Raw genomic sequence first — 23,219 nt, forward strand, 5'->3', positions numbered from 1 at the left:
ATAGAATATTCACTTTTAAATATTTCATTAATTAAAAATGATCATGATCCATATAATACTTGGTCCTCGTTTCTGAACTAATGTGTTACCAGTTATTTAAATTAAAATTTACTTCTAAAGAAAAGTAGGTAATTAAATCTGAGTCGGAGACGGAAGGACATTTCGCGCAACAAATACCTATTTCTCGAGCTTAATAATCTTGACAAGTAAAGTTTGTTACATCGTCACACTTAAAATTTGAGAAAATTACCTTTCAACCTTTACTTAATTTACAACGTTGGGACAATTGGGAACATTCTTCTGACGTAATGGTAGGATACACTACGATCTACTGTTTCTTTTCTACCATTGTCAAACGAACAAAAATACATCACGCGGCTCACCTTTCAATTGTGTTGTTTATCTCGCGCAGTTGTTATTTTCATTAAATTGCGTCTCAAGTAAAAAAAAGTGTGAAACTAACTAATGTGATTACATTGGAAATTGTGATGTCGAATGAAAAAGTTTAGTCGCGTTAGTACTAAATAAAATAAAAAAAATGCCTGTGACACTAGTGGACAGGTTGCCCTTGCCGAATCTCAAGGTGTACACGGCAGGAAGTGTAGCACTGCTGGCAGTGGCGGTGTACCATGCATTCGGAGCAACGAGCGACCCGGCATGGCGCGCCAACGCCACGCTGCAGCGTGCGGAGGCGGCTGGCGTGGAAACAGACCCTGGCGGGGCGGTGTCAGCTGCGCTGGAAGCCAACGCTACCGCTGCGCGAAACCTCACTGAGCAGGTCGTGGACGTGATGACCTTCATGATGCAGGAGCCGCTCTGCATGTGGGTGAGTGCTTTCTCATCATACACTGCAGCTACAAGGTGGAATGAGTTTATAACTTGTTTGTTTAAATATTGTTCGCTGAACTGGACATTAGCTTAATTTTGTGGGTACACATTATTGTGGAATAGAATACATATATAGCCATTCATGTAGCCTGGCAAAATCTCATTAGAGTTGTAGACCAGAGTCAGAACTCAGATCTGTTTGAGAAACTTGTCTGGACTAATCCAATACCTCTTGCACAAACCCATTAGTTTGAATTTATACTGGATCCATGGCTATAGTGGTGATGGCTGATGTTAAATGTATAAATAATTTATCATATGAACAACATTTTTTGTTGTTTGGTGTTGATTCATACAGGTTCATGAGTACAAACTAATAAAAATATTTAATCAAAATAAATAAAAAGTCAATAAAAATAGAATAAATTGAACCATTTTATTCTAATTTTGTTATTTCCTTCCTTTTTTTATCCATGTTGTTTTAAAAATTATGTTGACCTTTTATCCTGGAACTGGAACAAAATTAATGCTATCAGAACATAAATTATTCCACATTTAGGTTTTCAATTGCCTTTATCTGTACAAAACATGACTATGATTAGCTATTAACATATAGAACACTGTTTTAAATTCACAAATTATCTAAAATTGGAACTATAAAAAACTTTGCTCTCAAGTAACTACCACTTGTTTCATATCTATTATTGCAAGTCTATTAACTGGACTGTGTTTAGTTAGTTGCTGTGTATACTTATTTCAGTGTAACAAATTATTATTCAAAATGTACTTAACACTTATAAAGCTATAGACATAATTGCAGATTGTTTGCTGGAGAACCACAAAATAATGGACTTGAAATAGGTACTTTTGCATTAAATTGAAATAAACTGTTAAAATGTGGAAACAATTACCAGCATGAAAATTGTAGGCAAATGAATGTGCTCAACAGACAACTATATATTACACAAAATATGTTAAGAACATCTTATCAGCAGTTTAATATGTCATATTTTGTTTAATATGTTTAAAAATAATCATTTGTTATCTTAAGACCTAAATGTTGTTTTGATTATACTCTGTCTGTTGTCTGAAGTGTGTTTATTACACCTTCGAGGATAACATACCCATTGAGAAATAACTAGAGTTGTATAGCAACTTTTAGATACTCTACAAGAGCCATTATCCTTTTTATTATATGTAGATACTACAATAAGCTTACTTGTCTGAATACCTTAGTCTAGGCAAATCAAGAAAACGCCCATGTCAGGGTGTCGCCGTCGACGGATACGTTTGGGAACACATCATTTAGTGAAATATTGATGATGGGGTTTCTGGGAATAAATATGCATATCATGTTAGGTGTTTTTTAATTGAATTGAATGTATCGGTGTTTACTTAAAAGACACAAAGTGAACTTTCTAAGTTTCATCATCACCTGTTGGGTGAGCGTCTAAGAGAAGCGGGTTTGAGAGAAAGTGATATTATCAAGTGCATTACCGCGGCTGCGCCGGCGCTGCGGGATCACGGGGTTCACTTTCATTTGGTTACATCATTTACGGCTTATCTCACTTAGCGGCATACATTTACTGTTTACAATAAACATCCGACGGACTTCGACTCTCGCAAAAGCAGTTAAAAGAAAGACACTTGGATAATTGCCATTTTAATGTTATGTGCGCGTACACAAACAAAGAGATAGAAAAAAATGTCAGAAATCAGTATTTTTGTACTTGGCATTTAGCTAAGCTTTTTTACGGATTGTCAAATTTAGTTTTGACCTCTCTTTCAAGCAAATTAACGGAATTTAATTTGCTTATCAGGGTTACGTATTTGTTTTATAAATAGAGACGGTTGCGTGACGGGGCGGAATGAGTTTATCGAAGCGAAAGCATTGTCGCTGCCAGCCCGAGTCGTGACGACACCCGGCAACCGCTTCCGACGTCAACACACACAAAACATGGTCCAATTCCTCCAATACTAACATTATTATTATTATTGCTAATAATTAAAAAATCTTAGATTACCGCGCGCGGCAAGTATTTGTCCATCCTAATTTGTATCCCCTTAAGAGTTGATTTTCTGAATAAAAACTAGCCTTTGTTTCTCCCCGGGTCTCGAACTGTCTCCGTAACAAATTTTGCGGTTTAAGCGTGCAAAGGTAACACGGGCAGACCGAAAGAGTTACTTTCCCATTTGTATTTCTATAAGATGATATGTTTAAAATTATGCGAAACAATATGCGCCAAAAGCCAACGTTATTAACATAAGAATTTATGGATACAGATACTTAAATGCGGGAATTACGTACTCGTAATACTTGTAATGGTTATCAGATGTTTTTAAGCTTACGATAAAGTCGCGCGAGTGTGACGTGTGAAAACATTGGTATCACGCCACCCGGTTTGACGGAATTGTTTATAGAGCATAAGAGGTGGGTACGAGTAATTACTTCTAATATAAGATAGGTACTACCTACGCTACTTTATTACACTGCTGTAGACTGTACGGCAAGGCAAGACGCAGTGCTCTAATGTCTTATAGAGTAGGTACCCAAGTGGCAATGAAGAATCTTTGAACCTCAATAGAATCTTGAAAGTGATTTTTTCCTAATTTACAAGCACTTTATGTGTGACCATAAACTATTCTTGACCAAAAATTCATGCCCTTCCTGATGACAACCTTAGTAGCTACATTAGGCCTTAGGTCTCCGTCGAGGTAACACGTTACCTAATTTTTCGAGTCTATTATTGAATTAAAGTCCTTAAGAAAAACGTTTAAGCATTTGTGCTTTCTAAAGGCTTCCAATTTCCAAAGGACAAACTTGTAATAAATATAGCAATAAACAGTTAGATATAGTGGAGACGCGTGTCGCAGTCACCTTGCCTTGAACGTGCCTTGACTCGACCGAGGCTCCACCGCAAATCTCATGAATACGTAAATATTATGACTCAATTTTATAGACAGACTATTTTAATTTCCTAGTCACTTGTGGTCTTATAAACTTGTAAAAAGAATCGTTTATTTTTAATGAAGGATAATTATAGAACACTTGGGTCGATCGGACGAGGAGTAATGTGGAAACACCGTTGTTGTAAGTCAAGATTGTGTTATATGTAGTTGTATCCTACAATCTTAACACTTGACCACCGCTTAGGCACGTGTTACGGTCGAGGCAACGAACGAAGCGCAAGAAACTCAACAACAGGATCGTTATTCTACAAGACGATTAAATTTCGTAAGCTTCGTAGAACAGAAACTTTACTTCTCTGATGAGACACGTAATCAATACACTACCTTAGCTAAAACACTGACCTACCACAATGCGACGTCTAGTATTATTGGTAGGTACAATGAGCACATATATTATTGTACACTGGTTGACAATTAACTTTTCCAACGAGATACATCTCGTCACAATCTTTAGCCGCCTTATTACAAAACGAAGTTTAAAGATAATACTAGGTTTGTGAACATAATAGAAACATATATAGGAACTAACAAACATGCTTCGACCAATATAAGCCACGATTGTTAGTCAGGAGTGCAGTGCAGCTAATCCAATAAAGACGTTTTTCCACCAAGCAACAATGCAGTGGGAATGTTTCGGGAGTCCATTGTCCAATGCACGCGCTAACAAAAACAAATCATAATAAAAACTTTGAATACTAATTACTGTATTATTTTGTAACTTAAGCCTTAAGCGTAAGTTTCAATAAAGTATTATGTCGTGTACGTTTCTCTACAACGACCGGGTACTTGTATGAGTTTCGTAATGTAATCTTGTCAAGTTAGCATTATGATCGAAAACTATGAGAAGACAAATTTACAAGATATATAATGCCTAAAGATAAATTAATATAAAATTACGCAGAATTTGCAAACATACTACACCATGTCTAGATTGTGTACAGAATATAATAGTGTTTAGGTAAGGTCAGTTGCAAGCAGTGGATAAATGCCGACTGTGTATGTCTGCGTCTACAGATCAATGCTGCACGAGTGGGTTATCCATCCATCCACGCGTCTGTCCCTTGTTGCAATCATTGATTTTTGTCTATTGTTAATATACCACATTGTTGGTAAAGACTTACTCACAACATTGTGGTGCGCGATAAATAATTGAATTTTAGTATGAGCGCCACGTAAGTTAAACAACAGGTAATGTTATTTTATAACACAAATGCATTCAAATTCGCATAAAAATGCAGCAGAACTGGTACTGTTAACAAATATTTAGATTAATATTTAGATTTTAGGTGAAGATAATACAATTTAAGTGGTAATTCTTTGTGACAAATCCAGAGCGTAAATACAGGGCGTCTTTTAGCCACTTTCCTGGGACACTTTACCGAGGACCACTCTGTATGGGGTTCCATTCTACAGCATGTCTATTAATAGACTAAACTTCCGTCTTTATAAACAATTTACTGGATATTTTTACTTCGGTAAATTATTTATGAATATTAAAAAGTTTCGAGTAGCATTGTAAAGAGTATTTCTTTTTATTTTTATAAATATTCGTACATTCTAGGCTTTTACGTCTGACTCAGGAAGATTAAACAAGTTATTTTAAAATATAGTACAGCTTTCGTGATCACCTGATTGTCCGAAGAACTGTGATAATTCTGTGCCTCGAAGGATACGTTACGTTAAGCCATTGGTCTCGGCCATTAGCCGTAAGAAAACACCTCCACCAACCCGCAGTGGAGCAGCGTCGTGGAGTGTGGTCCATACCCTCTCCGGTTGATTGACCTCTGCTGGGCCTGTGCCCGTAGCGTATATAGGCTGTTATGTTTTATATGGTATAGAAGACTGCGGTCAGTGTCAAACATATTGTATGGATACGACTCTAAACGTCGTTTGACACGGATTGGACTTGAACTACCAACTAGCAGCTCTTGTCAAGCTGGGAACCTCATCAAATTTGCGCCTGTCTCAGAGACTATATATTATATTTCAAAATAGCCTCTAATGGGTTATTTATAGTTTTAACATTATGTTACTATACTCCCGTATAAAAAAATGCGCATAAAACGACCCCTAAGTACGTAACAAGGGGGCGGGTAGACTTCACCGTACCACGTGTACTTGGTAATTGATGAGTAATAGTATTATTGGACAACCACTGTTGGCTGGCAGGGTCAACTCCAAGCCGGGTAAGGTCACACTCACGTGACGCTAATCCCACAAGCCTCAGTAGAAAGTCGTTCAACTCTGATGGCTTTGCAATCGATACCACCACGCTTTTATATATGTAATCCCACACTGATCTATTACCAGTAGTGTACTAGAGATATTAAGTCATCTGTTGGTCATATCGATAGAAATATTTTCAAAGTGACTACTTTAGTAATATAATTACACATCAAAAACTAAGTGATATTGATAGTAAGATAAGCGCTCCAAGAATATAATTACTGCGTTGATTGGGTCAATGAATATTCATGCATTGTGGATGAAATAGTCTCTAATGTGTCAATACACTTCTGTATTTAAAGACAAACTAAATGTTTGTTCCGTTGTATGTGGTTCTTGTATTTTTTAACATGATTTGTCTAATGAATGGCTAATGAAAGCAACGACAATTGACTTTACCTCGGTTGTAATATATAGCATAATGGTATTTCAATCGCGTCGTTAGAGTACAGTCGAACCGTTGCTGAACGGCTGTCCTACTCACAAAACATTCGACTTTTTGCGGTGACTAGTAGCTGTCAGAAGAGTACATTTTCTTGGAATATCTCTTTCGCACTACTTAGACTACTCTAATACTTTCTGCCCTGCTATCTTAATCATACGCACCTTTAACGCAAGAACTTTGGACGGAAATATTGCGTAATGTTAACGGAGACGCTCATTACTTTTATGCATCCGGAGCGTGAACAAAAGGCGTGATGACTGTCATTTGTTTCAGACGCTGATCAACATGAGCTACTGCTGCCTGGCGGTGTTCGCGTGCGCGATCCAGCGCGCGGTGTTCGGCGCGCTGCGCGTGGCGGAGGCGCAGCGCGTCAAGGACAAGCTGTGGAACTACGTGTTCTATAAGTTTATCTTCGTGTTCGGCGTCGTCAACGTGCAGTACATGGACGAGGTGCTGCTCTGGTGCTGCTGGTTCACGCTCGTTGGCTTCCTGCACCTGCTCGCGCACCTCTGCAAGGACCGCTTCGAATATGTAAGTCCATACATTCATACTACATTTACACAAACCCTATTACAGAGCTGGCGAGGAGTGGGTGTACTATACAACCCTACGGGGTACAGGTGTGATGCTGTGTTATAATATAATATGTTACTAAAACTTACACCCTCAATCCCTAATATAGTTAACAGAAACACATAAAGGACCAGAAGACGACGTACTGCCACTTTTAATATAAAGTTCTGACATGGACATGATGAGCCGTATATTTCCATGATACATAGGCCATATATGATCCCTCTGTCAGTTTTTACGTCGATTCCGCGAATATAGGCAGGTAAAAGCGTTCGGTGTTTTTTATTCGCTCCGGGTCCAGCATAGCAAAGAAAACCCCAGCAGCAAAGGTCATTCAGTCTTGTCAATAATTGCCAGCTCTCTCAATTGTGTGGGACCTGCTACGGCCTACTTCTACGTTCTATTAGTAGGAAGGACCGTTGGCTGAACTCGACTGAACCCTTACATTGCGTACCATTGCCAGACTTAGAAATATATTGTCTTGTACTTTGTTGTATCAAGCTCTCAGTGCATAATTTTGCACAAGCATAAAATTATATTGTTTATAAATAGTGCACAATAGCGCAAGCACTATTTGCTATGGAATACTCAATCATGATAGCAAAGTGATTGTTCTATTCTATATTATTAAATGTCTGCTAGAACAATCGATCCCTGACACCAGGGTTGATGAGGTTGGTACTCCACTTCACAAGCCACACGATAGAAGAAGAAGATCGATCCCAATAATTTTATAGGCCCACAAGTTTTTACTAGTTTCTAAGCAAGCATAACTGAGTTAATAAATTGATGCCGGCAGTCAGCAATAAGCCAGCCTCACGAGCTCAATGCCAATTGTTTGTTCTAATATTTCTGTTTGTCTGTGAAAGGTTACTGGCTTACCTTGAAGCAATTTATACATATATTAAGACCGTTACTTCTTTTTCTATGCTTAAATAATACTTTATACACGTAACACAGCATTACGCTGGAGGGGTAGGCAGAGGTGTATAATACATGTATGTATATACAGTCACTCTGCGCCAGTAGGGGCGAGCCTATTGCCATTAGCCGGGCACAAATCCTGGACACCACGTGATATCAATTATCTATGATAAAGCTGATTACTTTTAACACATAACAAAAATTTTGTTTATCATGTTCGTTCATCTCACGCCCTTATTTTCTATCGGTGTGGGTAGAGCCACAAATCGTGAAAAAGAACTTACAGACACAATTTTACGCGCTCGGTATGATAAACAGTTGATAACTTCCTATGCCTTTACTTCCAGTCTAGAGGAGTTGTTATAATTCTGACTTTCTACTTAACCATGTTACAGTGTATTCCTACCACTATTGTGTATGTAACCGTGTCTTGGAAATAAACTTTTGATTCTATTCTATTCTATTGGATACAAGCATGCGTGCGTGCATGTGTGTGTGTGTATCCAGTAGAATAGATTAGGTATGTTTTTTAAATGCTTCTGTATCAACTATCTTGAGAGCAAGACTACTAGTGCCAACTTATTCGCGCCAACAACATTCTGTTTTCCGCGATATTTCCCACATATAATAATAATGCAGGTCCTGATTTCCCAGATCGATAACATGTTGTCGAGATAAAGGAATGGCACTTGTGTCGCTGGATTAATGCGATTAATGATATAGATAACCGCGTAAAGTTGTAGCTGTCAGAAATCACTAGAAGTTTTGTTCCAAACTTCGAAAGTTATCAAAATAATGTCAACAGTCTCGTAACCTAATTAGTTGTGAACCTAATCACCTTTAGAGTGCAAGCTATAGGGGAATAAGTCAAATATTCCTGAATATTCTATGTTAATGTTTGGTGAGCCGGATCGGCGGCGAGCGAAGACCGGCGACCGTAGCGGAAGAACGGCGCTACTGCCGACCATTGTGTGCTAATACACCCTCCAAACGTATGTCCGTATACGACCTACGAGTATTGTGTTCCCCGCATTAATAGCTGTCCTAGTGTTTCAGCCCGCGAGGCCAGGCAGGTCATTAATGTCAGAATCTACGTAAACAATTACCGATATTGACACCATTCATTTATTCCTTCAGCATAGTAGGTAAATAATTATTCTTTGAAGCAGGATAATCTACACTTTAATATTATAAACATGAAAGTAACTCTGTCTGTCTGTTACCTTTACGTTTAACCCGCTGAACCGCTTTAGATAAAATTTAGTATGGAGGTAGTTTGTGGCCTAGGGAAGGACATAGGATAGTTTTTATTCCAAAAATTACCCCCGAAAGGGATGAAAAGGGGATAGAAGAGCTACCGCGAGCGAATACCAAACTCCACGCCGACAAAGTAGAGGGCGAAAAACTAGTATAACATGCACAGGTAGATAAATTGTGTATTTTCCTTCTTTGTCAAGTGTTTTTCTGTGTTAATCAGGAATCAACGCCTTTACCACATTATTTTTCCTTTTTGATCGAATGCTAGCTAAAACGTATTAAAATGACACGTACGCACATCAGAGTACACGCGAATATTTTTTGCTAACCAATGATTAAATTATTTATGGATCTTTAACGTCTATAACAGGTGCGAAAATGTTGACTCAAATGATGAAAAATGTAAAGTTCGTTGACATGTGACTGCTACCAGCGTATCTACTACTAAAATGACTCATTAGTTCATTAGAGTTTTCAACAACAATGTTTGACAAAAAAATATATCCACTTATTAAGTTAGCTGCGAGTGAGTCACTTACCGGTGTAGGTATGTTGTTGATACACAGTTGCGTATCCACATCGGAACACGTACACATTCCCCGTCGGATTTCGAAATTTACTAAATACATTGTATTTCTATTAGTTATTTTATCTGTGTACTAGGCTTTCCGGCCGCCACATGGAGTTCGGTTATCGCACGTTTTTTCCATCCCTTTAAGGGGTAATTTATTTTCGGGGCTAAAACTATCCTAGGTCTCAAACTATTTCCATACCAATTTTCATTTAAATCGATTTAGCGGTTTAAGCGTGAAAGGTAACAGACAGTGAGTTACATTCACATTTATAATATTACGTGACTATGAAGTACAGCAACGCATCCCAACCAGTGAGTCTTAGCATGAACATGGCAAAGACAAAAATTATGTCCAACGACCATGTCGCACCCACTCCAGTTCAGGTTGGGAACGTTACACTCGAAGTTGTTGACCAGTACATTTACCTAGGACAAATAATCCAGTTAGGTAAGTCCAACTTCGAGAAAGAGATCTCTCGTCGGATCCAACTCGGATGGGCAGCGTTCGGGAAGCTGCGGAATATCTTCTCGTCCAAAATACCTCAGTGTCTCAAGACGAAAGTCTTTGACCAGTGCGTGTTGCCAGTGATGACCTACGGCAGTGAGACGTGGCCGCTTACTATGGGTCTCGTGAGGAGGCTCGGTGTCGCTCAGCGGGCAAGAGCTATGCTCGGTATTTCCCTGCTCGATCGAATCAGAAATGAGGAGATCCGCAGGAGAACTAAAGTCACCGACATAGCTCGGAGAATTGCAAAGCTGAAGTGGCAGTGGGCAGGACACATAGCGAGGAGAACCGATGGCCGATGGGGCGGAAAGGTTCTGGAATAGCGACCACGCGTCGGACGACGCTCAGTGGGTAGGCCCGCTACAAGGTGGACCGACGATCTGGTGAAGGTCGCGGGAAGCCGCTGGATGCGGGCAGCGCAGGACCGATCGTCGTGGAGATCCTTGGGGGAGGCCTATGCCCAGCAGTGGGCGTCGTACGGCTGATGATGATGATGAAGTACAGTTTACCAAAAAGGATCCCATCCTAATGTCTGCTAACTATCGACACTGGTACGACATAATTTAGTCTTGGTTAGAATATTGTGAGCAACTAATCGACCTAAGATTCCACACCAATAGCGTTTGTACTCTTCTCCTTATCGTGTGGGTTGTGAGGTGGAGTACCAACCTCATCAACTCTGACGGGTTACATTTGAGCCGCCAGGCCCCTGAAATGGCTCATGTAACGACTACTTACTTACATTAGTAAGTAGTAACCGGGACCAACGGCTTAACGTGCCTTCCGAAGCACGGATCATCTTACTTTCGGATAATCTGGTGATCAGCCAGTAATATGCTAACCAAACTAGAGACCACAAAGTAATTTGTACTCTCTGAGAAGAGTGAATTACTATTCTCAAAACATTACCTTACGTCGGGTCGGGTAATAAAATGCATTCATAGTTATGTCTTATGTTATTTTGCTTTCTCTTTTTATAATATTTATGCGCATATGTCATTTTCAATTAATTTCTATGTAAATATTTTAATTTTATGTAACAGAGTGTTATACGGTTAACAAAATGTAACATTATATTGCACCGGTTGTTTTCATAACACATGATTAGATTGAGCATTGTTAACTATCGTATTAATTATTACCGTCATAGTCATACAATTGATTTAAATATGTTTTTAAATATGTTGAAAGTAAAACAAAACTATTAATAACGGCAGAGCCAGTGCCTACAAATTAAATGCATCAATGTAACCGCCATCATAGATATTTATTTATTGTCTTTTAAGATGAACAAAATCGACACCTAACACACTTTAAAACAATGTCCATATTAGGAAAATTCATTGTAATGTAACACAATGTAATATCATTGAGCGTAACGTAATACATTCCGTAGATTATGAAATTAGTCAATTATTAACATGTAAGCATAATATTGCTCTGGCACTGGATGGGTCAGTGAACTTCACTGGCGTATACGCGTCAAGGCAAGGTAGTTTGGAGGACGGAACAGCGACGCCGGTTCCGGCTATTGGCATAAGTTAATAGTGGTAATAGCGAAGGTTTCGATCGTCTGCAACGGTTGTTAAGTAGACTATGGTATAGCAATGATACTTCTAAACACCTTCGTCTTGCAGTGATCTCTTTGTAAGCCTTGGTAAACTTGATGTCTTTCAATTTTCAATTCAAATTCTAATATACTTTATTGCACCAAAATTAAAATTATTTATATTTGAATCTTTTTTTTATTGTCTGTAACTTTGCATGTGCAGAGTGTAGCTTGTAAGTTGTCCATAATAAATGTCTTCGAACGGGCTTGAAGCCACGCCTTACCATTTGTCTGTAAGTCCTGCAACTACCTCCTACTCACTGCGCACCCCATTGGGGTTTAAGTTTATGTAGGCATGTATGAAAAATATGATTTAAAATTGTAATGGACGAAGAAGGGAACGACAGATACCAGTTAATGTGTTTGTTTACATCTAATAACCTGTAATAACCTGTACGTCTGAAATTCATCCTCGTACGCTAACTTGGTACCACGTGTCATTCTACAGTGATACGGGTAGTACTTGTGGTTGCGTGTTGGGCCACGTCAGCGGCTCGTATGTCGCCTCAATAATTGATGAGCCACGCGAGACCTATACATGAATGGCATATAATGTAGCTCGAGTCGTTATTTTATACATCGTTAACAGTCTGCAAAGCAATCAAAGAAGTCTCTCCCTTTTCTTCCGTCGTTCTTTGCCAGCAGCCCTGTTATGCTAAAAGTCAACACAACCCTAAAAGACTACATTCAAAGTCTAGTTTAAGTTGCAGCAGAGGTTCATGATTTACGCAATCAAACGCTTCATATATATATATTATGGTCATCGTCCATAACCCCACACGACAGAAGATTAAGCTAGACTAAGGCGTGGCTGTGTGTTGCGTGCAGGTGTCGTCGTCGTCGGAGGGCGGCGCGGGCGGGGCGGGCGGCGGCGGCGGCGCGGTGCGGCGGCTGGTGTGGCTGGTGGCGGGCGTGGCGGGCGGCGCCGCCGCGCTGCTGGCCGCCGCCGCCGCCGCGCCGCTGCCCGCCGGCCGGCACACCGTGGCCTTCATGGCTGCTGAGGTACGTACGCCGCCTCCACTTGACAACGCCTCCGTTGATTATTACTAAGCAATAAGCAAAGCTAGGTATTACAATGACAAAGCTTTCGTCACGCTCGGCGCGACGGCAAGCACATTTATGTACGTTATAAGTGGCGTCGCGCGTTAGCGCTAACTCTGCGCCACGCAGCCTGTTGAGAGCGAAATATTTCAAATGGGGATGCTCCATCAGTGAGCTGCGTAATCGTGAAATTCCCGTAATGAATGTACAATGCGATTGTTTTTAGTGCGTGCTAGTGCTGCTATCGTCGTTACACGTGCTGGCGCGGCACCTGCTGCAAGTGTACGAAGCGGACGCGGCCGGCCCGCTCGCCTACTATACGCATCTTGTGTTTGACGTGAGTATACATACACTACTGTCATATTCATTATCATATAGTAGTCGTTTAAACTCTCGTCACACTGCCGGCGTGAGGGGCTGCAAACGCGACGCTAGCGCGGTTTCACATTGTCAGACACCCACGCAAGCAAGCACCCGCAGTGTGACGTCTCTCTTACCTGGCGCTAGCTGTGTGACGAAACCTTGAATATCCATGTCGTAATTCGTGTGTGGTATGTGATTGCAGTCATTGTGCCTGGTGGTGGAGGCAGGCGACGTGGTGCACATGGTGTGGTGGTGCCGGCTGGGCGTGTCGCTGCCGGCGCTGGTGCTGCTGCTGCAGCTGCGGCACCTGCTGGCGCGGCTGCGCACCCGGCTGAGGCGACACCGCCTCTACACCGCGCTCGCCAACCACATGAGCCAGAAGTATGTACCGTCATACTAGTACCATACGTCTACATTCAGCTGCGGCGCCGACGACGCCCTCTACACCGCGCATATCACTGGTCAGCCCATCTCCGGAGAGATGTGTGTAAGCCAGTAAGAGAGTGGATTGCGCGAAGAAGAATTAAATATTTAAGTAAACTGCGCCCCTTTGCAACACTGCTGTGATTTTTTTAAGCAACTTGATCGCTGGGGTCTTTGACATTTGAAAGCAGAGCGGTGTTCGGCAAGATCTCGCTTCACCGTGAAATCGCTGGATAAATCGCTAGTGTGAACAGGCCCTTAGAGAATAGCACCAGTCTGTTAGGCGTGTACCAGCGACTGCGTGTCAGCTCAACATCAGGCCCTCATTGTTGACCAGCATTAGCCACTAAAGCCCGACCTTCGGCACCTCCCACGTAGTTACGGTTAAGAACGGTTTTGCTTCATCGGTTTTTGCACATTCTCAGTCAACATTCCCAAACTTTGTAACACTCACGAACTTCCTTCTTAGTAGCCTGTAAACGTGAAACATGAATGTTAATCGCAACAATTTATAAACCATTACACAACAGAGTATTCACTTTTAATTACGAAATAAAGAAAATGATAGTTAAACGATTTAGTTGAACGACCAAACAATTAGTGATATATCGCTAGACGTACGTCATTGAAAATGTACCACATAATGAATTAATACTGGTAACTAATTAATATCCGATCATCTCGCCATCAAGGCACGACGCGAGTGATTATTTGCCGGTATTTGCAGCGCGTGACACACTATAAGGAAAAACTTAACTTGTCACACGTTTTGTCGCAAACATTGATAGAGACCCGATTCGACTCCCGATGGGGACATTACCGAAATTACTTAGTAAGTCTGTGTTTTGTTTGACTAGGACATTGCAGGTAGGACCTGATTTTCCGAAAAAGTGAGATGATTCTGTGCTTCGGAAGGCATGTTTAGCCGTTGGTCCCGGCATACTAGCCCAAACACCTCCCCTAATTCGCGCTGGAACAGCGTGGTGGAGTATGCTCCATATCCCCTCCGTGTTGTGGTCGGCAGTGCGACGTATATAGGCTACAATCCAGCCCGTCACCTACAGGCGACCACATCATCTTGATACAATCCTTTAGGCGACGTATTTAAACGTCGTGCCTGGAGTCAGGATATTATTGGTGATAAGGCGAACGCAGAACAGAAGTATGAAAGAGGCGAGCACCTACTGAAAACGTTGAATAATTATCTTTATTACCACACACTAAGTGCTCTCTTTCCGCTACCAAATAAAACCTTCTTCCTCGATCACCTCACCTCATTCCTCATAATAATTGGGTCGTGTACCAGGTTCAAGATAAATTATGAAATTCTGATTACTAAATAAACACAAATGTGAAACTAACGAAAAGCATTTTCTTTATTTTATTTAACTTAGTTATGAATTTTAATCAAGAAAAACGTAATAATAAGTTCGACATTTTATTACGTTTTTCTATGACGTCACAGTGTGCGTTTTCATACAAATTCCATAGTAATTTCGTGTTTTGACGTTTAGTAAAAAGTAACTGATTTGACTAGTTGGAAACTAGCCTATTCATCTCAGGATACCAAAAGGCGACTATGCAAGTTACCTTCAGGTTTACAAGTTCTGGATAGGTAGCGAGTGTGTTTATTACTTGTTTGTATTACACGAATATTTGACAATACTATCGTCATGACACCAATAGCTTCACAATAGTGCATTCTCGAGGTGATTATAGAACTGGTAGGAAGTATAATATTATTGTTTACGATCATCGACTGGTTGCCGCGAGCAATTACTTAGCAAGTGTAAACATAAACAGAGACCGGTCGCTGCTAATGCACTTTAGATACAATTACTACTCTCATTATAACGCGGTTTTACTAATACATCAGGAAATTTTTGGATGCATATCTCTTAATTGGCTATCGACCATTAGACGGCGATACGGCTCACCACAGCCTACCACTTTGGTCTAACAAAAAACCCGGTGAAGCTCTTACTACCCCAATTGGGAATACAGTTGTAATCTTATATTATGTGCTCCATACAAACTTCCATCCGCCATTTTAGGGAACTGGGAGGTTACAAAGAAACAAAAAACTCCATCACTTCAACTATCTGTGCGCTTATGGAACTCCTTACCTGCTTCCATCAGAGTCGCTAACTCTCTTCAGAGCTTCAAAAACCAGTTGCGAGCTCATTTTGAATCCTTATGTGGATATTCTTAGGATATTACTATTATGTATGATGTATTTTATTTATTTCAATACCTGTATGTGTGTGTATAGTCTATTATTATTTATTATTATAGTTTTCTTTAGATTATGGTTAGGTATATTTTTAGTATATATGGATTATATTAAATTGAGTATTTATTAATATATGTACGTATAGTATAGAGTATTTATTATATTAACTTTAGTTTTACTTTTAGGTATTTATTTATTTATTTTTTGTTGCACCATCCCGCATCCAAGTTGTAAATGTTTGTTTCCTTTTGTTGGTTGCCTGGAAGAAATTGCTCTAGAGCAATAAGGCCGCCCAAATTGTACTGTATTCATGTGTTATGTCTGATTGTTGAAATTCTAGTTCTGTGCAATAAAGTATATTTGATTTGATTTGAACTATCTCCACTTAAAAAATCACGTCAATTCGTTGCTCCTTAATCGTTTTGCCGTGAAAGACAAACAAACAAACACACACACACGCTTTAACATTTATAATATTAGTATGGATTGTCTTTATATAGATATATAAAGTGGTGAACATTCACCAGCCACCATTCAGTCTATCATTATCTATCTTCATAAAAATAACAGGAGTGGCCTCGATTTGTCTGGTTGATGACGTTCCCTCGTGCCGGTTGTGAGATCAATGACCCACCTCATCAACCCTGCTGTCAGGGGTGCTTGTCATGACCTGTGGCTCTACTCACCTCGACAGGTATGATGATGATGATGACAGGTATACTGTCATGGTAAAGCACAGAATTATCTTCGACCAATCAAATGATTCATCTTGCGTTGTCTTAACCAAACAAAGGACAGTCTCACAAAGTACCCATCGGGTATCGAACCCGGACCTCTAGATCGTAATCTAGATCGTGGATTGGTAATTAATATTAATTATCAATAATGGCTGTTGTGACCAAATCAATCAATTTATCATTGGACAACCACTTATGACCGCGAGATTGCACAATATGTTTACTCACAGCCCTGGGAAGCGTTTGTGTAAGTGTGTCCAGCGTGTCACACTGGCGTCATAGTGGCTAGTAGATAACATTGTGCAATTTGTGGTCACTAGCAGCCAATGGCTTTTTAATTTCACTACTTTCTTGACGTTACGTGTCTTGTACATACATGGACAAATACCTGATACCATTATTGGCGTAGCCAAAATATAAATATTATGTAGATCTTAACAGTGAAATCGCTGTTCCATTCAATGATTCTCAAGACTACCTCGAACTTAGGATATTCTTACATTTGTGCAGTTATGCAAAGTTATAACAGTTGTCTCTGGAGCTGCATCACTAACCCGTACAATTGACTCCTTGTCATATTAAGTATCTAATTGTTTGTATGCAGCTACCCGATGGCGAGCAAGGAAGAAGTGGAGAAGAACCAGGACAACTGCGCCATCTGCTGGGAGCCCATGAAGGAAGCGCGCAAACTGCCCTGCAGCCATCTCTTCCACAAGTGCGTACTATCCGTCATACTCTTATCTCTATTTGGGGTTGGCGCAATAGATATCATAAATGCCTATAATTTTATTTAAGAGCACTTTATCAGCCAAGACAAGTTTTCTTGATATTCAAACTAAATTATGCCGATTTTCCTTTTATCAAATCATTATCGCAAATTAAATAGATGTCTCGCTGGTATGCAACTCCTTCGATGCAAGGTGTGTGTGATTTGTTACGGGTTAGGCTGGCCGAATTTTGGACACGTTTTCGAGTATAACACGCAGAAATGAAAACGGTTCACACTAGGTGCGATCCGGTTGTCATAGACAAGTATTTGTACGTTTAACAATGGAATAAAAGCATTGTTTGTGAGAGCGAGTGTGTGTCCGCAGCTCGTGCCTGTGCCAGTGGGTGCAGCAGGACGCGTCGTGCCCCACGTGCCGCCGGGCGCTGCGGGCCGCGCCGCCCGCCGCCCCGCGCCCGCCCCAGGGCCTGGCGGCGCTGGTGCAGGACCACGCCCAGCACAACCAGCTGTTCCACTTCGACGGTCAGTATACATCCACCGCCCGCCCCAAGGCCTGGCGACCCTCGTACACACACACACATAATGTCATTTTCATCAGTACGTTTAAAATATTATTATATTTTTTATATAATATAAACGTAGGTGTATGTTTTGAACATAAAATGTTATAATATTGATGATCTTCGGCGACAAACCATTTCATTCGGCATAAATTAAAGTATGGCAACCTCTTTCTATTGACAGACACAAATTTCTCGTTGCATTCTTCTTTATACATTAGTTCAAATCTCTGAAGAATAAAATTGTCAATTTGACATCCGTCGCACAAAATTCCTCGTGTTTACGAAAATAAACACAAAACAAACTCAAACCGGTGTAAAACCATGCAAACAAAATAGGCGGGAGCGGGTATAACATCGGGCTCGGCGGGCGTTATACCCCGTTTGTAGGGCGGTCGCCCGACCGGTCGGGCGATGCGTCCGTGACGGGCGGGCGCCAGCAGGCGGCCGCCGGCCCGCGGCATGCAGCGGCGCGAGGCGCTGTGGGCCTGCGCCGTGTGGCTGCTGGGCGCCGCGCTGCTGGCCGCCGCGCTGGCGCTCGCCGCGCTGCTCCGCGCCAGCTGCCCAGGTAGGCCGGCGGTGCCGTCCGCGCCAGCTGGCCAGCTAGGCCGCAGCGCCGCCCGCATGGCCCGCCAGTAACGCGTCGTGCTTGTTGCAGGCTCCCGCTACGTGTCGTGGCTGCCCTCGTTCTCGGTGGAGGTGACCCGCGCGCGCCCGCCCGCGCTCTCCGCCGCACACCTCGACTCCATGGCTAGACAGGTAACGCCGCTACTCTACACTCATATTATGCTCCGTTAAGGCCCCTATACATTCTGTCAAATAACTGAGCATTCTATCGGAGACGTTACGGAGTCTCTTTAAATTATTATTATTTATTTCTTATAGAAAATATAAGTGACAACAGGGTATTTGACTGGGACAAAGATAAGTTATAAAATGCTAATCTAGAAATAGAAACCAGTCGAAGATGATCAAAAATCAGTCTCATTTTACTTTTCGATTTATTTCCGAATTTTGTTCATGAATTAAAGTAACAATGAGTACGACGTTTGATCGCTTTTATTGATGAAGTCACAGGACGGTATTTCCATACAAACTCCAAATTTTTGAATTTTAAATGACGTCGAACCGTCGCTGACAATAGCCATTGACAGACTGATGAGGAACGAAAATGGTTACGCACTAACTTATGTCATAAGAGTCGTAAACGCCATAACGGTTTTTTCAATTTAATAAAAAACTACAACATATTTAAAAATCGCCAGCGTTCCAATTCAAGATAAATTTATTACCATTATGGTCTAATAATGGCCATGAACGTATCACATGTAGTTTGGGAGGAGTAGGGAAATGAAAGCTGAAAACAGCTTCATCACATTTTTTTTGTATAGTATTTAACTATTCCACAAACTATTCAAACGTTCCGATTGTAGCGAATATATAAAAGCGTAACATATATTTTTGTGGAACGTTTGATCAGCTAGTTCAGGAGTAGTAATTTGAGGGGCTCGGTGGCGCAGCGGTTAACGCGCTCGGTCTGCGATTGTTGAAGTAAAGCAACTTACGCAAAGGCCGGTCATTGGATGGGTGACCACAAAAAAAAATGTTTTCATCTCGAGCTCCTCCGTGCTTCGGAAGGCACGTTAAGCCGTTGGTCCCGGCTGCATTAGCAGTCGTTAATAACCATCAATCCGCACTGGGCCCGCGTGATGGTTTAAGGCCCGATCTCCCTACCCATCCATAGGGAAGGCCCGTGCCCCAGCAGTGGGGACGTTAATGGGCTGATGATGATGAATTCGAAAACGGTCATTTCAGGTCTATAAGGGCCTTATGTATTCAGTTCACTATTAAAATTTCGATCCCCCTTACTATTTAAATCCCGAACCGTGATTTGAAAGCATATTCGTCTTCTATAATATGGCCTGTGACGTTAAGCAGTAAAGAATATTCTACTGAAACCCGACTGCATGTGGGACTAACAGGACGATCAAAAGGATTAAAATAACAACTGAGAAATACAAAGTGCAGTGAACGTAGGTGATATAACATCGCACGAGCGTGTCGCCCCCAGGTGCAGCAGCTGTTCCCGCAGTACCCGCTGGGCGCGCTGGCGGCCGACCTGGCGGCCACGCGCTCGGCCGACGTCACCGTCAACAACATCCTGGAGGGCCGCCTGCCGCCGCCCGCAGACCCCGCCCCCGCCCCCGCCCCCACCGCCGCGCCCGCGCCCGGCCCCGCCGCGCCCGCCCTCACCGTCACGGCGCTCCTCGCCACTGATCGCAGGCAATACGGTCAGTTCATAATAACCTTATTCTTATTAGTTATGACAACTTTATCTATAAATAAAGTAATATACAGGGTGTTAGTGATAGTGACATCGTAACGAAAACTTTGAGGGGTGATTCAGGCCATGATTCTGAATCGATATCAAGTGGAATTTTCTGTCGCAAAAGTATGGAACGGAAAATAATTTAAAACACACTAAAATTTTCATGAATTTTCCGACGGGAAATTCCACTTGATATCAACTCAATCAAGGTCTGAATCATCCCCCTGAGTATTCGTAACGATGCCACTAACACCCTGTATATTACAGGGTTTTAAGACAAAAATAAGTATTTATTGTCGAATGTTGTTGAATATGGTGTTGTGCAGATCCCGGCAGCGCGCAGGCGGGTGCGGCGGCGGTGGGGGCGGGGGGGGGGGCGGGGGCCCTCAGGGCGCTGCGGCCCGTGCCCGGCGCCGCGCGCGACGCCGCCACCTCCACGCACGCGCGGCCCAGCCTGCCCAACGTGGCCTACGACGACCGGTACGTATCGACACGCTTTCTCCTTGTATTCATTAAATTTTATAACAGAAGTGATCATAGAATAATAGCGACTCTGGCATTTTTTATATAAGTGATGTCTGTAGAATAGGATATGTATATTGTGCTAATTCAATGATTATAAACCCATGTTTTGTTGCAGCACGGAGGTGGAGCACACGAGCACGAAGTTCTCGATGGACGCGGGCGAGCGCGAGCTGCAGCTGCAGCGCCGCAAGGAGGAGCTGATCCAGTCGGCGCGGCGCCGCTACCTCGACAAGCTGCAGGCGGCGCCGCCCGCGCCCCCCGCGCCGCGCAGCTGAGTGCCCCCGCACCGCAGCCGCCGCCCCCCGCGCCGCCTGCGCCGCCCCCGCCTGCCCGCCTTCGGCCGCCGCCGCGCCCCGTTCCGGTACCCGCCGATGTTCCGCTAGATTGTCGTCGACGCCGGGGGTACGACAGTCGCCCGGCCCCTGCTCGACCTCACGATGAAAATTGTTCCGATGTGGCTTCGATCCCGGCGCCCGCCGAGGACGCGACATTATGAATAGTAAGAGAGAGTGTAACTAAGTTGTAAGGTTGTATTTATGATTGTTTTGTGTCCGAGTATCGTGACATTTACGGACGTAGACGTGCGCGAGGAACCATATGTTTGAAATTATGTGACCGTTTGGTTAACGCCCCCGGTGAAACTTGTTGTCGAGACGGCTCGACATTGCCGCGTCTGAGGCGCCGAATGTACATCTCTTGAGATAACAAACGTACGAAGTGATTACTAAACGATTTAGGAAGGTAATATTTTAATTATTTTTTTTACTTTACATGTTTTAGAATTTAGAAATTGTTTCACTATTTGTGATATTTTTATTAGAGTTTCTAATTTATGTCCTACATAGCCGCTACAGGACGTCGACTCCTGCCGTTACTGCGAGTGTCAGACAACACTCGAGACTTGTACTCCACGTGACCAATTGGCGGTAAACTTTTGTAACGTTTTAAATTTCGAAAGAGCCTTATTAGCGGTTATTTTGTAGTAGCAAACTATTTTTTTAATATAATAACTAAGAAAGTATTTTTGTATATAACAAATTGTCGACACACTTGCGGTCGGGTCGTCCTCCAGCTGCGCCATGCCGCCCTACGTGTCGCGGACGACATCTTGTCAATTGCATATTTTTATAACGGATACAGATATCGCGTGTTAAATCGGTGCAGACAATTTCTTTGTTTTCACTATATAAATAGTCCTGCGTGTGGGAACTTTGAATGTCACCTTTAGCACCAAATAATAATCTTTGTTTTTCCCCTAATTGTCTAACTTTACCATTTTAGCTACTGTTATAGTGTTATGTAAAAATTATGTTGTAATTGTAACACACTTTGAAATGTACTTACATTTGTTTGTAGTGGCGAGTGAAATCCACCCGAGTGGTCAAGTATTTATATGAAACCTGAGTATAAAACAAAGTAAGTACTTATTTTGGTGGCGACTCTGTTATTTTATGAGCAGCAAGCTTTGGATATAATGATTACATTAATGTAGTAATATTGTTGTTACACTTTGAATAATAATAATGATTCATGACTAGTCAAAATAAAAATTATACAATGTATATTGAGTTTGTTTTTATTCAAAAATTTTACAGTTCTACTTGTTACATGTGGCTCCGCCCACTCCATTAGGTTTTATTTTATGTGCATGGATTTATGTGTTGAAAGTAATTATTATAAAAACTACATGAATTATAAAACCTCACCTTAATTTCGACCACATAAGTATATTTTTCTTCTCAAATAATGCAGTTTTCTGAAATCCTAGGTCTATGGTTTTACACCAAACTAAAAACAACCTATTTGTTGTTTCCAGCTCAGATCCCAATCTCATTTTCTTGATTGACAAGGCAATAGGGAATTATTTCAGAAAAATGAATTTCCCGCCAAAACTAATGTTTTTTGTTTTCTTTTTAATTCCAGTTAATGCCAGTGTTAATTTCACAAAAATAAACTCGAATCAAATAAACTTGAGTTTGACTTGCGAGTCATGGAAGTAACATACAAAAAGGATAATAATAATTTATTGCCAAAAAAGTAGGTACAATTTTTTCCTTAAAATAGCTTAGTCTTGGACACAGGTATAAATAGGTAGGTACCATAGCTGACTAAGTATATAAATACTTGTATTACAGCCTATGATGCCTCTCTCCTGGATATTTATGTTACTTAAGCTAGCTAGTTTACGCACTTATGTTACCAAAACAAAGAAATACAAAAGTTTTTAATGACTGGCTTAACAAAATAAAAAGACAAAAAAAAAAACAAAGAAAGATCCTCTCTTTGTGTGGAATGTAGTTGTACGTGAGTGTGTGTGAGAGGGTGTGTAAAAGAGTAAAACATAAAAAGAATACAAAGTATTTTTTTTTT

General features: G+C 41.4%; 1 protein-coding gene across 1 annotated transcript; it reads left to right on the plus strand.

The window, feature by feature from the left end:
* Positions 1 to 165: 165 nt before the first annotated feature.
* Positions 166 to 22,411, plus strand: LOC126374514 (E3 ubiquitin-protein ligase AMFR-like). Its single transcript, XM_050021195.1, has 11 exons — positions 166 to 826; positions 6,743 to 7,000; positions 12,740 to 12,913; positions 13,179 to 13,289; positions 13,518 to 13,696; positions 17,313 to 17,423; positions 17,803 to 17,957; positions 18,654 to 18,754; positions 20,067 to 20,286; positions 20,651 to 20,804; positions 20,965 to 22,411. The coding sequence occupies exons 1-11, from the start codon at positions 539 to 541 to the stop codon at positions 21,122 to 21,124; spliced, it is 1,911 nt and encodes a 636-aa protein (XP_049877152.1). The 5' UTR covers positions 166 to 538; the 3' UTR covers positions 21,125 to 22,411.
* Positions 22,412 to 23,219: the final 808 nt, after the last annotated feature.

Source organism: Pectinophora gossypiella, chromosome 17 (assembly GCF_024362695.1).
Source record: "Pectinophora gossypiella chromosome 17, ilPecGoss1.1, whole genome shotgun sequence".
NCBI lineage: Eukaryota > Metazoa > Arthropoda > Insecta > Lepidoptera > Gelechiidae > Pectinophora > Pectinophora gossypiella.